The 16,732-nt window shown below is 33.7% G+C and overlaps 3 protein-coding genes across 3 annotated transcripts; 1 reads left to right on the forward strand and 2 right to left on the reverse strand.

Annotated features, from left to right (window-relative positions):
• Nucleotides 1–5,842: 5,842 nt before the first annotated feature.
• Nucleotides 5,843–7,362, forward strand: LOC131660280 (UPF0496 protein At1g20180-like). The gene is made up of 2 exons (XM_058929491.1): nucleotides 5,843–6,038; nucleotides 6,128–7,362. Exons 1-2 carry the CDS (start codon nucleotides 6,002–6,004, stop codon nucleotides 7,180–7,182), a joined length of 1,092 nt encoding a protein of 363 aa, XP_058785474.1. The 5' UTR covers nucleotides 5,843–6,001; the 3' UTR covers nucleotides 7,183–7,362.
• Nucleotides 7,363–7,498: 136 nt separating this feature from the next.
• LOC131660281 (uncharacterized) lies at nucleotides 7,499–12,143 on the reverse strand. The gene is made up of 6 exons (XM_058929492.1): nucleotides 11,282–12,143; nucleotides 11,150–11,198; nucleotides 10,905–11,031; nucleotides 10,349–10,419; nucleotides 10,138–10,210; nucleotides 7,499–7,978 (listed from the first exon to the last, which is right to left on the reverse strand). Exons 1-6 carry the CDS (start codon nucleotides 11,466–11,468, stop codon nucleotides 7,814–7,816), a joined length of 672 nt encoding a protein of 223 aa, XP_058785475.1. The 5' UTR covers nucleotides 11,469–12,143; the 3' UTR covers nucleotides 7,499–7,813.
• Nucleotides 12,144–12,294: 151 nt separating this feature from the next.
• LOC131660279 (probable 26S proteasome non-ATPase regulatory subunit 3) lies at nucleotides 12,295–16,265 on the reverse strand. The gene is made up of 8 exons (XM_058929490.1): nucleotides 16,061–16,265; nucleotides 15,779–15,969; nucleotides 15,032–15,172; nucleotides 14,807–14,943; nucleotides 14,648–14,702; nucleotides 14,460–14,570; nucleotides 14,035–14,274; nucleotides 12,295–13,067 (listed from the first exon to the last, which is right to left on the reverse strand). Exons 1-8 carry the CDS (start codon nucleotides 16,137–16,139, stop codon nucleotides 12,555–12,557), a joined length of 1,467 nt encoding a protein of 488 aa, XP_058785473.1. The 5' UTR covers nucleotides 16,140–16,265; the 3' UTR covers nucleotides 12,295–12,554.
• Nucleotides 16,266–16,732: the final 467 nt, after the last annotated feature.

The following is a 16,732-nucleotide window of genomic DNA, read 5'->3' on the forward strand; positions in this document are numbered from 1 at the left end:
GAGAACAAAGGAGATGATCTCAACAGCCACTTCAAATACTTTCAATGCACTCCACGTGGATATTCTATAACCAGATTTACCATGTTAGTGACATATGTTAATTCTAATCTACTACAAGTTATCCCGTACATGATGCTAAATAGGAACTGTTTTCCATCTTCTTCTCATCCTCAGTTTGAAAACACTCACTGATCGAAAGATAAATATGACAACCTAAATGATTGTTGACAGTTTTAGCATCAAGCATTATAAATTGCTCCACCATTTTCTTCGAGTAACTAGGTTAAGATAAGAATAATTCACTTTTCTCGGTTTCTTATTATATTCATCCATAGAATTATTTTATCCTCATCAATATCTTTCATCTTAAATTCCCCACTCAATGTCTCCTTAAGCTTCATGATCTCTTTTGTGATAGAGCTTGCCATCAATATATCATCAATATATAGAAGTAGGAAGATAATGACTTCCTAATTCCTCTTCAATATGTATACACAATTGTCATAACCACTTATCACAAACCATGATTTAGAATAAATTCATCAAATAGACAATATTATTTCCTTGAGCTTTTTTTTAATCTATATAAATATTTCTACAAAAGACACACTTTAAACTTGTCATATGCGAAACCCTTTGGTTGTTCCATGAATATTGTCTCTTCAACCTCTACAATTAAGAAAGTTATTTTAACATCCATTTGTTCAAAATCAAGATTACATTGATTCATAATAGCCATAAATTATAGATGAATGTTTTACTAGAGGTAAGAATTCTTTATTATAATTAATTCCTCAACCTAAGTAAAACCATCTACCACAAGTATTGTTTTATATCTAGGCTATTCAATCTCGAAAAAATATACTTAATTCTTAAAGATCCACGTGCAATCAACCATCATTTGCCTCTAAGGTAGTTTCACAAGTTCTCAAGAATGATTCTTCCAAATAATGCATTTATTTGTTTACCACTTTCAACAATTTTTTATGCTCTTTGCTTCCAAATTATTAAGTTAAGGTATTTGACATAATTGAGAGGTATCTAGAAACACATCACTCCTACCAAGTAACAAGAATATCATGTGATTTGACATAACTTTGCTATAATAATTATCATGTGTACGATTAATCTTTTGTCCTTATATCTATATTGAACACAAGACATAGAATGTGTCACCGTTGTATAATCCACTATTATATTCTTTGATACTGTAGTATACTTCGTAACTGTTAAGAGTCCCACATCGGACAATATATGGCCTGTACATGTCCTTATAAGTGGGGACAATCCTCACCCTACAAGCCGGTTTTGTAGGGTTGAGTTAGGCCAAACCACACTTCTTAACATGGTATCAGAGCCTGGTTTAAGATCCGGTGGGCCACCTTCTATGGTTTCCGCTATCGGGCCACCCGCCATTTATTTCCATGCTCCAGTTGTCTAGTCCTGGGCGTGAGGGGGTTTGTTAAGAGTCCCACATCGGATAATATATGGCCTGAACATGTCCTTATAAGTGGGGACAATTCTCACCCTACAAGCCGGTTTTGTAGGGTTGAGTTAGGCCCAACCACACTTATTAACATGGTATCATGAGCCTCATTTAAGATCCGATGGGCCACCTTCTATGGTTTCCGCTATTGGGCTACCCACCGTTTATTTCCATGCTCCAGTTGTCTAGTCCTGGGCGTGAGGGGGTGTGTTAAGAGTCCCACATCGGACAATATATGGCCTAAACATGTCCTTATAAGTGGGGGCAATCCTCACCCTACAAGCCGGTTTTGTAGGGTTGAGTTAGGCCAAACCACACTTCTTAACATGGTATCAGAGCCTGGTTTAAGATCCGGTGGGCCACCTTATATGGTTTCCTCTATCGGGCCACCCGCCATTTATTTCCATGCTCCAGTTGTCTAGTCCTGGGCGTGAGGGGGTTTGTTAAGAGTCCCACATCGGATAATATATGGCCTGAACATGTCCTTATAAGTGGGGACAATTCTCACCCTACAAGCCGGTTTTGTAGGGTTGAGTTAGGCCCAACCACACTTATTAACATGGTATCATGAGCCTCGTTTAAGATCCGGTGGGCCACCTTCTATGGTTTCCGCTATTGGGCCACCCACCATTTATTTCCATGCTCCAGTTGTCTAGTCCTGGGCGTTAGGGGGTGTGTTAAGAGTCACACATCGGATAATATATGGACTAAACATGTCCTTATAAGTGGGGGCAATCCTCACCCTACAAGCCGGTTTTGTAGGGTTGAGTTAGGCCAAACCACACTTCTTAACATTAACTATAAATAAGCTCAATATCTCAATCAAATGGTCCATAGATATTACTCATGCCCATAGATATACTTCGTAACTATAAATAGGTAACTTGTGTTCCTCTTTATGAATCATGGAGTACTCAGTTAATCAACTTTATAACAGTCTTGATATAGAAGATGTTTGACAATACTAAAATAATTAACTCATCATGTAGGGACCATTGTAATTCCAGGTTGAAAGGTGACATACACCACTATCACTATGAGAATAACTTATGACAATTATATTACACACTATGAGTATTCTCATGGTGGATCAATCACGTATAAATATTACTTATAATATTTATATCTATGTAAATACTTGATATCTCATATCTATTACTTGTGAAAACGGTCATTAGTCTACTTACATAATAGTCTTTAAGCATCATTGTTGTCATATGTGACCGTAAATGTTGACTACATATACTTTAAGATTAATGTCCTTACATTTAATGAGGTCACAGGATTAAGTCACGATTAATGTACTATTAAACAAACTAATTTTTCTAATGACTTTATTGTGTCATATACAAATAACATTGTGAATATAACGTCTAATATTTATATATATATATATATATATATATATATATATATATATATATATATATATTAACGACTAATATATAACAAAAGTCATGATACAAAAGAAAATGCATCCAACATAGATTTCCTATTAGGGATTACTCCAATGAATCCAATTGATAGTCTTAAATAATTGAATATTGCACTTCTCTAGAATTAGAAGCACTAGCCTCAACATCCTCCCCATCTCTAATTTAACTAGTAGAAACCTTCATCTCAAATTGAGCTTTCTCCATCAAGGTTTCTAAGTCTTTAACTTCCATGTCTTTGCAATTATCTCTTTAGGATCTCATAACAAGTAACATTCGTACTTATAATAAAGTTTAATCTTTTGAGTTCTATTTTCAAAGTTTCATTCACACTTTTAGGATAACCAATGAACACACATTTTACAACTCTACAATTAAGTATGTCTTGCTTGGTTAGGGATGACAATCAAGCCTATACCCAATGGATACTCGTAAAAACACCCACAATGGATAGGTAAAAACCCGTAAGTAGGTATGGGTATGGACTCAAATAGTTATCCGCTAAAATAAGTGGGTAAAGGTGTGGGTACAGGTATCTTAGTACCCACCTCATCCCATACTCACACAATATATATATTTTTATATTATTAATATATCTATGTCAATTAATATATATATATATATATATATATATATATATATATATATTGTTAAACTAAAAATAATATGATATTTTAATATAAATGTTTTCTATTTTAATATAATTAATTGTCTATTTTATAATTTAACAAAAAAATATTTGAAAATTGAAAATAATATAATATTTTATCATTTAGTGGCTTATTTTCATTTGTAATACGGGTAACAGGTACGCGTATGAGTACTTAGGAACTCATAGGACACGGGTATGGATACAAACATTAAATTACACGTCGATATGGGTTTGGGTATGAGAATTTTTTCAAACCGTAGATATGGGATGGTTGCTATAGTATCCTGTCCAAACCCTACCCGTTGTAGCAGCAGTTTCAACCTCAAAAACTCTTAGATAACTCAACTCCCAACAACATGCACCTTACTCAAACAACATGCACCTTACTCATTCTAAAATGGTCTTATTCTTGAGTTAATCTAGGTCATTTTGTTTTAGTGAACCAACTACACTTATATGCCTCTTTATATAGTATTTCTTGCAAAAATTATTAAATTGTTCGGAAACAAACTCTAGGCCATTGTCAATTTTTAAATCTTTTAATTTTGTCTCGTCTAATTTCCTAGAAGAGAACGTCATTTCTTAAACTTTTAAAAGGTGGCACTATCATGTTTCCAGATTTGAACTTATACTCTTTTAGCGAAATCATTTATCATAGTGAGAAAATATAAACCACCCCATGAGTTTTCACCCTATTCTTACCACCCACATACCTCAAAGAACGTACTAAAGCGAACTACTAGAATTATACAAACCACTACTAAACTGCACTTTATGTTGTTTTTCTAGTGTACAATAATCACAAAATTCTAGTACGTTCAATTTTTCACTACCTACAAAACCTTACCTAGCTAATTCAATCAAACCCCTTTCACTAACATGTAGTAATCTTAAATTTTATTTTTTTTGGCTTTATTTGGATGTCGTTAAATGTTAAATATGCACTACCAATAATAATAGAACCATTCGAAACATACAAAATCACACATTTTAGACATTTTAGTAATAATAAATGCATCGTGCAAATTGTTTAACATGCCATGTTCAATTTTAGTACAATAGCCTGAATCGCTAATCGTGCTTATAAATGACACCATCAAGATTCTAAGCAAGAGATTGCAAATGAGTTACAAGAAAATACCTCAATAAATGAATAAAAACACTTCTTAATGTATACTCATTTGTTACTCAAGTTCACCTTATTGAATACATAAAATCACTTTATTTAAAAGTGTTTCTCAATCCTTAGATAACCATCAATTATTAGTTGGTCCGGTAGTGATAAGCGTTGGACTTGATAGGAATGACCACGGTTCGATCCCCCGCAACTACAATCAGGAGGGGTTGGAACTACTCGATGGCAGCGCATGAATCTCTAGCAAAGCGGTAAAACAATCACCCGTGTGTCGCGCATAAGACAGTGTTCAAAAAAGATTTATTTTTTTGCAACAAAAGAGATTTTATGGTATACACAATTGTATTTATATTTTTTCTAATTTTACATATAATGTAATTAATTATTTACTTATGATTTTTTTCTAACTTTTTAAGATTTTTTTTGGTAATTTATTAAATTTAATTTGAAAAAAACATATATAATAATTTTATAAGAATAAAGTTATAATTTAATATATATTGAAAACTATAGTCAAACCATGATGAACTAAAAGCCAAAAAAAATTAATATACACCCTCTTTAGTCATTATTATAACTGAATTTCATTTTTTTTTTATTTCATTCAACAATATCTAGATTATATACGAACTAGATACATCAATTGATGAATGACAAAAAAAAATTTATAATAATTAAGACTATATATAGTAGTATTTAACTACTATAAGTTGAAGGGATTTAAAAGAATAAATTGATTCTCTTTTATTTTATGATAAGAATAAACTGACTCCAACAATTAGAATCATCACCATGCGTATTTAATCATTTACAAAACTTCTCAATGTAAATTTTTTGGGTGATGAAAACTCATGTCACATAAACTAAACTAAGTAAACTAAACCTATAATTAGATGATGATAATGATGATGATTATGATAGCAAAGATGTGACAACTGTCTGGTTAATAATTAATCTTGCTGATAATGGACACTGTTTTACTTTATAAGAACGCAAAAATATGTGGTCTTCCTAGCTAGCTAGATTTTTAGTTTTTCTCTATTATTACTTCATTTAATAAAAAAAAACAGTTAGTTTCAAATAGATAAATTCCCAGCTTCCACGTAATAAAACAAACCGTGTGAGGTAAGTTAACTTGTACTCAAAGCTATCATAAACTGAACAATGCTTATACTTATTTTCTTTCCTTTCTGCAAACAATTTCTTTTCTTCTTCCATCATCTTATGCTCTTATATTTCTCTCCTCAACCAAGATTTCTCAACATTTACTTTCTTTTGTATAATATATTTACAGTATGACAAAGTGTTTTTCGTTTTTCCGAAGAAGAACGGGTAAGTTAATTAATTCTGGCGATGATTCATTTATTTTAATCTTTTTTTGTTTTGCCTTTCTTCTTCTTCATATTGAATTGAACTCATAGGTGGTGGATCGTCGAAAAAACGCGACGTGGAAGATAACTTAAGCAGCAAGTCAAGCGTAAATAGAGAATACCTCAGTGCATTTAGAACAAAATCTTATGTTGAAATATGTAATAAAGCTCAAGGATATGGAATTGAAAGCACAAGCACGAGCACGAGATCGCCACTCTCTACTTCTTGTTCCACGTCGTCTTCTTTGCTAGAACCTCGACAAGAAATTGTTAGAAATGTCATTAAGTGTTATAAGGTGCATCATCTTCTAGTGGACTATTTTGAAGCTAGCTTAGAGGCATGTCTTTGTTGCGACAGAATCCTTCAAGGTATCCGTCAAACTCGATTTGCTTATGGAAAATGTGCTGGCACGTTCGTGAAGAAAGGCGGCGATGATGAGAACGTTATCTATAAAGAGCTTGTTTCATTTGTTCTTAACAACTCTTTGTTTTTATCTAATAAAGTTATTAACTTTCGCGACATTCATGAAAAACAAGTGTTGCTTCTTGATAGACTAAACTCGAAGAAATTGAAACTTAGAAGAAGAATAAGAATAAAGAGGTTATGCAAGAAAGTTGGAGGAATTGGTTTAATCGTCTCGCAGACCGCTCTTTTGATGGCTTTATTATTATTCGCTTTCCATAGCATAATTGGTTTGGCAGCTGCACCTTATGTAATGTGTGGATTCTTTGGTTTGATGAAGAAGAAGAAGAGATTCAAAGGGGTTTATGGAAAGTATGGTTCTTCTGAAAAGCTATATGAACAAATTGATGTAGCTGCAAAAGGGGTTTATATAATTATAAATGATTTGGATACTATGAGTAGAATGGTGAAGAGGTTGGAGGATGAAGTGGAACATTGGAGAGAGGTTGCTGATATTTGTAAGAATAGTTATGGTAATGGTAATCGAAGGTGTGAAATATTGAAGATGGTTGTGAGGGAATTTCATGATTGTCAAACTAACTTTATGGATCAATTGGAAGAGCTTGAAGAACATATCTATTTGTGCTTTCTCACTATTAATAGATCTAGAAGATTGCTTATGCAGAAGATTACTGAGAAGTGATGTTCAAAGATCAATGAAGATACTCTTTTCTTTCAGCTTGGAGGACAAGTTTTAGTGCAAACATTGCTAGCAGATTCTTTCAATCTTATTATAGTCTATGTAATTCTTTGATTTTCCCAACAGACCGTTGAATTCTTATATTTTCTATGAAATAAATAGCAATAACTTACATTAAACATACTTCATTGTATCAAAATGCAATAGTAAATTTTAGCTCTTGACACATTTTGTATACTTCATTATATTGTTAAGTTAAAATCTCATAGGAAACAAGAATCTACTAACTATTGAGAATTAGTTATAAGAGGCTGAGAAATGACCAAAAGACCTGCATCTATTTTACTTGATTTGTTTTAAAAATTCATGTTTAGAATAATTATAGTAATAAAATACAACATCAATCCAACAAAAGATAAAATCCTAGAGAATGGTTTCCCAGATACTCCAATGTCACCAGATTCTTGGTTGTTGCTCATGAGTTTGACAGGCACCAATTCCATGGGGCTCACAACTGCACCAATACATTTCTCAAATTCAATCACTTTGTAGCATTTGGGACCCCACTAGGCATTAGTAATTGAAGCGTCATTCGGGGAAATCATGCAATCACTTCGATGTAGCACCGAGCTTCTTACACTGACTCTTTTAAGGTGTCATTACAAGGCACCACATGCTCTATATCACAACTGACTTCCCTCATTTTCTTGTACTCCTGAAGGCTAACAAGGGAAGCCTTGATCTTAAGCCAATCAGCTGGTCTTGGCATCATAATAGCAATGTATCCTTCCCTGTTAGCCTGAATGTTTATCAATAAAAATTATAAGAAAAAAAATAAAACGGAATAAACTTCAAGCAAATAAACATAGGGTATAATGATGAAAACAAGTTACAACAAAATAGTATATGTTCAAACTACCTCAAGGAAACATTCAAGTATTTAGCATGGAACAGGTAAATTGGCTTATATACCAGGTCATGAATGCCACTTAAGCTGTTAATATATGTCATGTGCAGTGTAGTCAAGATCGAGTGTTGGATCATAAGATATTACATGCCAAGGGTGCCTAAGAGTGCTTCGATCAGAGAAAGATCGTTTTCATCGTCGGTGTGGTCACAAGATCAAGCTTTTTGAAGCAAGATCCTATAAAAACATACTGCTTTAGTCTAGAACCCTAAAATCCGAGTTTTACGATCTTTCACAAGCTGATTGATCCTACTTAAGATCTCGTGCTTGACTACATTGATCCTGTGATTTGTGGTAATCAAATATTTCTAATGCCTATGATATCTCACTACTCTTGATCCTACTTAAGATCTCATGCTTGACTACATTGGTTACAAGGCTATTTGTATAAATAGGAGAATTACAATGATAGAGATCATTATTGAACATTTGTAGTGACTCTATTGCAAAGGGGAAACCCTTGAAGGAGAGATTATTTCCTATTTTCTTTTATCCTTTCTCAATCTTACAATTGAATTATTCTTCATTTTATTCAATTTTGCCCAGTTTTGCTCAAGAATCTTGTTCTTGGGCAAGAAAGTCAGGAGATGGGACTAGTCTAATGGGTGGGATAAAAAAACTGGTTAGTGGAAACAGGGTGGAAGAACAAGAAAAGAATCAAAAGTCCGTGCACGAGAGATGAACCAGTTGGTGAGATTGAAACTGTTGTAATCGATATTGGAGATGCGCCAGCAAAGGCTTAATGTTTCTGAAGATGGCAGAAACAAATTTTGGCTCATCATGCTCCCAACAGATGAATCCATGAGGAGGAGAATTTATCATTTCTATTCTGTACCCAATTGAACAAGACTATAGTAGATTTCAACCTTGAGGCCAAGGATTGTGTTTGAGGAGGGTTGTATTGTTAGAATATAGAATAATGACTAACTGGAGTAGTTATGAATTGTTTGTAGTTAGTTAGTTACTTGAGGTTGTTACAGGGCTATTTGTATAGATAATACAGTGATAGAGATCGCTATTGAAAGTTTGTAAAGTTCAGTGAATAGAGTAGTGACTGTAATGTGAAGCGTTGGAGGAGACATTCTCTCCTAATCTCTTTTATCCTTTCGTGATCTTTCAATTGAATTATTCGTCGTTTCATTCAATTATGCCTAGTTTTGGGAATTTATTCTTATACCAAAAGAAAGCTTCCGAACAATATTTTGAAAATGTTTGTATATATAGCAATTTCGGATGTTTGAGAGAGAATGTTTTCAAAAATATAATGTTCCACAAAGAAGCATCCACCAGGAAAGGCTATAGTATAGAGGCTCCTTTCCCTCTTAGATGCTTGACTAGATTGAAGATGCCATTTAACCTTCTGCACATCCGTGGAGGGTAGTGTGAATAGGAATTAGTTTAAATGTAATTTAGTGTAATTACCGATATAGGCCTGTAACCTTTATATATACGAGAAATAATAATGAGAAAAGTATCAAGCCAAGAATTATTGACAGGTAGAGCAATACTATAATTAAAAAATGAATCTATTGCCTTCAGTGCATTTTTTCAACATCCTATGAACCATGAAAATGATTGTTTTTTTTAATTTAAAACCCCTCTCTCCTCTACGAACTGTATTTGCATTCCTGATTTTGCTAACACGAGATTGATTAGAATGGACAAGACACTTGGCATATATCTTTAGTTTTCTTGATAAACAGAGCCACTAATAGGTCATGCAGAAACTGATGATTATGAATCCAAAAAATCCCTGGTTAAGTAATAGCTAAATGTTCATTGGACGGGCAATTTAGAAAAGATAACAATAATACTAGCATAGATTTTACTACTAAATAGGCAAGCATTTCGAACACATTTAGGTTGCTTTGTAAAATTTAAGAAAGATAGAACAGACATACAAAACTATGACTCCTGTTTGAGGGAGCAATATATGTTTCCAAGCGCCAAAAAAAAAAAAAAATCAGACTGGATAAGAAAACCATTCTTACCGAAACATTAAGCAGTTCTGGGTGGGTGACTAATTGTTGATTAACTTCCAAAAGAGAACCTTTGACGCAACACCTATGAGTGATCATCACAAGTTAAGCAATCAAAGAATTCAGAGGTCACCCAACAAAAAGAAAAACTGGTGCAGCATACAAATATACACACACACATAAATAAATCTCAGCTCAAATTGATGTACAACAAAGCACATACCTCACAATATAAGAATCTTTCTTGGTAGAAACTTTACACAATGCTGTATTGGCCTCAAATTGTTGTGCATTCTGCATCAAAAAAATCCCTATTTTAATAAATGCATAGCAGGAGAACATTTGATTCCAGTTCATAAAATGTTTTGAAAAATGCATAACATTTCACCAAACAATACTATTTCGAATTCCATACCCGCCTCAATGATATATCAGCAGATCATAAACAAAAAGATATTGCCAGCCATAAATATGGATAAGCTGGGCATTTTCATGAAAAAAAAAAAAAAAACCTACAGTTCTATACAGTAAGATAAATTTTGCAACTCAATCTGGTTTTCCTTTTGTTGTGTGCTTATATGCATGCAAAGCACCAACATCTCTTGAAAAAGTGTCGGGGTCAGTGTCTGATTCAACACTGACAGTTGTAACTTGTAATTACATTCAAATTAATCATTTTATCATGCAATTACAGATATGCATTCAACATAAAAAGATATATTTTCATTCAAAATGACACATTTCTGAAATAGTCTACCCATAAAATTGAGAAAAAGTACCTTCTTCCGTTTTCCGGTGACCTTAACCCCGCTGCGATCAGACTTTCCAACGTTGTAATCTATGGCCGTGATTCCACCTTCATCCTTAAAAGCAATATGTGAAGGAGCCAAGCCAATTACACACAACCTTCAAGATCACAAAAGCAATCACGCAAAATACAAACAAATAACCAAAATGCAAAACACATTTCAATTTGAAGTTTGAATAATGCATTTAAAATATATTATAGTAGTATAGTATATACCCATTGGCGTGGCGATAAATGTATTGATCGTGAGCTGGTTTAGTAAAATCTGGAAAAATCAAAATAAATTAGGGTTTAGGGTTTATGGGGAAAAATGTAATAACGGTTTGAATATTGAGTTGATTGAGTTACCTAGAGCGAAGTAAGTGACGAAATTGGTTTCGACGGCGGAAGGAGGAATGAGGGGAAGATTCTGAACATCGGGGAGGAGAAGCTTCGATAAATCATCTTCTTCATCTTCATCGTTTTTCTCTTGCTTTCGTTCTGTTTCTGAATGGTTTGATTCATCGATGATTTGATCATTTTCTATGGTCGACATTTTAGTGGTTTTTTAATTTGGTTTTGAATGAGAAAGAAACTGCAAGGTTCGCTCCTTTCTACTTTCAAGTACACTTTTTAACAATAAGCTCGAATGGAACTTGCGTATGCTAGTAAAACGCAAAGTAGAAAGGAGTGAGTGAAAAAATTATTAACATTTGCTTATAATAGTGACGGTCATTTCTTTTTCTTATAATAGTGACCAGAGGGAGTATCAAAAACACCCGAAAAAATTCAGTAAGGCAATCAAAAAATTCGATAAGCATTTTTATCAGCAGTTTTAAAAAATTTGATGTATGACAAATTTATCAGATTTTTTCAAAAACGTAAGGGAATATCAAATTTTTTCTAGAACCCTAAAAAACTTGGTAGTGTTAATTTTCAATGGTTGAGAATTTGCCGGCTAACCACATTGCTTTAGTCTAGAATCTTCCTTTTCAACCAGATTAGAAGAAATATACACGCCTGGCTCTCTTCCGTTTTCATTTCCTACATGGCTCAACAAAAGTCCATCAATCTCCATAAATTCACTTAATAACCGAACTGAATCACGCTGAGACGGGGTCATAAATCAAATCTAGATTTCAAATGGGAAAGTGAGCGGAGTCATGTGAGAACATTTTATTGCACCTCTCATGTTTCCTTTCAATGTTAGCATAACCCATATAACAATTATGGATATCAAATTTGAAAGTTATTTCCATTCTGTAGAGGCTTGAGATTAGCTGAAATGGCCTTTCAATGTCCTACTAACAAGCAATGCTGATTCAACAAGTCACTCAGAGTTGCATCTTTTAATTAAAAATATAAAATAAAAAATCAGAACAGAACTAAATAATTGACTTTAGTTTTCCAACATCCTAAAACACAATTATCCCAACAGAAACAAAGCATAACAGTCATCATGATGAATGAAAACAAACTGTAGAGATTTCCATATGGTAAAGGACTATAGGAGGTCTTCCATGTAGAAAATGAAATTTTCATCTTTTGAAAGGGAAATGCTAATGGAAGTTCTTCTGAATGGAAATACAAGCAAATAAACATATCCTGTTTGCAACTGGTAGGGTGAGAAAAGACAATCTTATCAAAAATCATCGTCATCCTCCTCTGCAATATGCTTGGCCAGTTCTTGCTCTTGCTGTTGTCTCTCTCTTCTCTTTTCAGCACTTTCTTTTTCTTTGTGCGTGTTTGGCGGAAAACGAAGGGCTCTAACAGCTTCGTTGTGCATGTTAAGACAGAAGGCAATCCGAGAATTAAAAGCCTGCTGAGGCTCATTTGTGGAGTAAATATCTCCAGTTTCCTTGGACACCATCCACCCACTTGCATGATCCAATGTAGCATCAATTGCCCCATCACGAATAGCCTTTGATACAATGCTCTCGGCATCAGCAACAGGATTTGGTGAGTCCAGCCTCAACTTTTTAGCAACATCAACTAGTGAGATGCGAGAGTATGAGATGCTGATGTTACGTAAACCTGTTCTGATGACATTATGCCGCAGGCGAACAATCAAATTATGGGTTCCATCTGCACTGAAGGTGGTTGCAAACTTATCTGCAATGTTCTTAAACAGCTCCAAGTCTCCAATACGGACAGCCTGGAATTCAACAACATAAGCTAAACTAACACAGTACTATAGCATATAAAACAAGGAAAATGCTAATGAGTGCCCTTAGGACATTGTTTAAGGAAACAAATATAGAAATTTTGTGTTGGAAATGGTGTATTTAACTTTTTAGAAGATTAAAATTGTTGTTTCAAATATAAAATTTCTATTTTTGGCTTTCCTTAACTAGTGCCTGTTTAGGGCATTTGTTAGCATAACCCATATAACAATTATGGCTATCAAATTTGAGAATAACAAACAACTGACAATGCATAAAAAAAGTAAATAACTTTCAAGAAAGCACCATAGGTTGAAAAAAGACCCAACAAATGCATAAAATATTCTTTTGGCACAGTTGATAACTAACTCGGGGCCTAAATTTGCAAGAGGGCCTTGAGAAAACATTAAAAACGATAGTTATAGATTCAACTGGTATTAAGAGAAAGAATAGTAGATTATCCCTCTTAATACCTTCTCAGACTATCCTTCTTAATACCTTCTCAGACTATCCCTCTAATATGTAACCTGTTATCAGGAAATTACAGGGTAATATTTAGAAAGTTTTAATGTCTAATTCTGTGGTATTACTAAGAGAGATGTTGTATAACATAAAAATGGCCAGTCAAGGTTAAGATGTACAACCAAATGAGTCAATTTACTTGTGAAATCCCCAAAAAAGGAGGAAATTAAATTGTAAAACTACTACATAGCATGTATGGAGTAATTCCGAATTAGAAACATAAAACAGCAATGGCTCAATTCCAAGCCAAAAAAGTAAGTAGATGAAAGAACACCTATCTCAAATTCAAACCCCAGGGGGCAATCAGGCTATCAGAAACTTACATGTAGTGGTTAAAGGATATAGGAGACAGAATCAATCATAATGATATTAGAACTAGCTTCTAGAGATATTTTTACGACCAACACGGCTGGATGATAATTCATAATGTGGACTTACATTTGTAAGCTCAAAGTAAGGCCTTAGCGCTTTCTCCATTCCCTTCTGCATAAAGACAGTTCGTTCAGGTATTTCTCCCAACAACAAACGCACTATGATAGCCCACTTGTTACATTGAATTCGAAAACCCCGAGCTGCAACTGGAGCTTTACGAGCAGCCTGCAGGAGAGACTCTTTTGCATCTGTATACTCCAATTGAATTGTCCGGATTTTCCCAAGGTAGAAGAGATAACGGCAAAACTGATAGAAATATACAACAAAACAAATGTGCACATTGAATGAAATAAGAATCAATGAACAGAGTTTTAACAAAATCATTAAGCTTCATCACGGGGGCTTTATTACCACAGCTGTGAGCACTGGAATAAAATGTAGGAATTTTAAGCGAATTTCTTTTGGTGCTCAGGATAATATAACGAACATACCTGCTGGTTTGAATGTGCTTCAAATCGTGGAGCCTTTGACCTCAACTTCTCTGCCTGGTCAAATAGGTTGTAGTGAAGATAGTTGCGAAGTAATAAATTCAAAAGGGTTTCCTGCAATGCATCAACAGGTAAGTATAAGATCAAAAGCCTTAACGTAAAAAAATCTTCTACATAAGTACAAAACAAACCTGGCCCAACTCATCATGGCGCAGAGTGGCAATCCGGTGCAATGCAAGGAGGTTGCTGAAAAGAAAAATACAACACTACGATGAAAACAAGTTACTGGACAATAATTCAGTTGTGCACCTCCTTGATTTATTCATTATGTAGATAAGCACGCAACTCACCCCCTAATTTCAGCTAGATCTCCAGTAAGTTCATGGCTATATGAGTAGTAAAAAAATAGTCTAGATGCAATAACATCCACAGTTCTTCTGTTCACATTCTTCAGCCAAGCAACACTAGCTGAGGAACAAGCTTTGGCCTATAAAAAGAAAAACCAAAGAACCATAAGCATTCTACTATTTGTCAGATCGCTTAACTGAAAACATATAAGCAATACGGGAACTGACCTCATTGTATTTTTTCTGATCAATCAAAAAAAGTAGTACAAGCAGGTAACAGAAAATTTCTAGCTCAGGCAACAAATGTTTAGTTGCAGGGGTTTGAATGGCAGACGTTGCAGCGTCCACTTCCATCTCATGATCATCCTCCTAAACAATCATTGACAAGGTTATTACTGAAAAAACCATTGCTATTTCCCCATAACAAACATAAGAAATTAATAGCCTAATATTTTCCAAAAGACAGAGATAGAGTGATTGATCAAACTCAGAAACATTCAAACAAATATCTTACGAGATAACTTCTAGAAACATTCAATAACGGAACTAGGTTAGTAAGTTACAAATAGTCGATGGATAATTCTAAACTAAATAAATAATATTCATCGTCTCCTAATTTAGATTGACAATTAGAGCCCTGTTTGTATATAGTTTAGTTAAGCACCTACAGATAAGCTATTTCTATTTCGAAAGTGAATAAATAAAGCCAAATTACTTTCATGAGCTATAATCTATTTTCAGAAGCTATCTAGCTTATGGACATCTCATAAGTTGTTCTCACGAGTTCTTAAGTTTTTCGCCATCTGATAAGCTCAAATAAATCAATTTGAATTGACCCTAAATTGCCCAAAAACAACCAACATATTCATTCCTAAATCCAATTCTTTATAGATTTAAATCAAGATAACCATATGAAAAATGTAAACTTTATAAATAGGAACATTCACTAAATGCTAAATCTAACATATAACTTACCTTAGGAAGATACACAGACAATTTGGCATGAGATTCAGAACCAGGCGTAAGAACATGATCGAGAAAAGACGTGATAACAGAACCTGTCAATTTCTTTCTCAATGCAATTGTAAGACGAACAGCACGAGCAATTCTCCGAACTTCCTTAGAGTACGAACCGGTTTCGATGAGAGTAGCTATCTCCTTCAAATCTGTGAATCACAATTCCAAAATTCACAAATTCAAAAACAGAAAATTGTTGAAGTGATTTAACAGAGATTTGAAATCGACGGAGATTCTTACGCTGCAGAGTTGAGGGAACGGGTGGAGAAACGGAGTTGGAAGGAGTTGAACGATCTTTCATTTCGAGATCTTGAGTCATTTTGAACGAAATTGAGTGAAATTGGGGAATCTGAGAAAAACCCTAACAAGTGAAGAAGACCAAAGAGGAAGCAATGTGGTCACAGAGGAGCGAAGCTTTTTCTGAAGCTTAAACGCATCGTCGCACGTTTTTTTTTTTTTTTTTACTTTTAAATTTTTTAGTGTATTTTTACTTTTTGAAGTTTGGATGTTATCATAGTTTGAGTAATTATCTAAGAGTTTAATTGATATATATCGTCCGTGTAAAAAAATTTACATCATTATTTTATCATGAATATTCAATCGTATATTTTAAAAAAAAGCTAAAATAAGAGTGAAATCTTTTATATTTATTAATGATTGTGATTTATTGACAGTGTAAAAAAAATTTATATTATCAGTGTATTTTAATTAAATTCATTATCCAATTAGTTCTTTGTAATATGATTTTTAAATGTTTTCTGTTATTTTTAAGGGTAAAATTTAAAATTGTGCGAATTTTTAGAAACAAGATGACTTTTCGGTTCAAATAAATAACTAAATAGTGAATACACTTACCCATTAGTCTAAATGGGTATTTATATACGTGAAAATCAGATAAAAATAAAAGAGTTG

The sequence above is a fragment of the Vicia villosa genome, linkage group LG3, assembly GCF_029867415.1.
Source record: "Vicia villosa cultivar HV-30 ecotype Madison, WI linkage group LG3, Vvil1.0, whole genome shotgun sequence".
NCBI lineage: Eukaryota > Viridiplantae > Streptophyta > Magnoliopsida > Fabales > Fabaceae > Vicia > Vicia villosa.

Bases quoted from the DNA above. Each gene is read 5' to 3' on its own strand.
- LOC131660281 (XM_058929492.1), bottom strand. From the start codon at position 11,468: ATGTCGACCATAGAAAATGATCAAATCATCGATGAATCAAACCATTCA. The intron at 11,199-11,281 runs GTAACTCAATCA...TGATTTTTCCAG, and splicing joins CGTCACTTACTTCGCTCTAG to ATTTTACTAAACCAGCTCAC. The intron at 10,211-10,348 runs GTATGTGCTTTG...GATCACTCATAG, and splicing joins AAAGATTCTTATATTGTGAG to GTGTTGCGTCAAAGGTTCTC.
- LOC131660279 (XM_058929490.1), bottom strand. From the start codon at position 16,139: ATGACTCAAGATCTCGAAATGAAAGATCGTTCAACTCCTTCCAACTCC. The intron at 15,970-16,060 runs GTAAGAATCTCC...TGTGATTCACAG, and splicing joins CGTTCCCTCAACTCTGCAGC to ATTTGAAGGAGATAGCTACT. The intron at 14,703-14,806 runs GTGAGTTGCGTG...TTTTCTTTTCAG, and splicing joins GATCTAGCTGAAATTAGGGG to CAACCTCCTTGCATTGCACC.
- LOC131660280 (XM_058929491.1), top strand. From the start codon at position 6,002: ATGACAAAGTGTTTTTCGTTTTTCCGAAGAAGAACGG. The intron at 6,039-6,127 runs GTAAGTTAATTA...TTGAACTCATAG, and splicing joins GTTTTTCCGAAGAAGAACGG to GTGGTGGATCGTCGAAAAAA.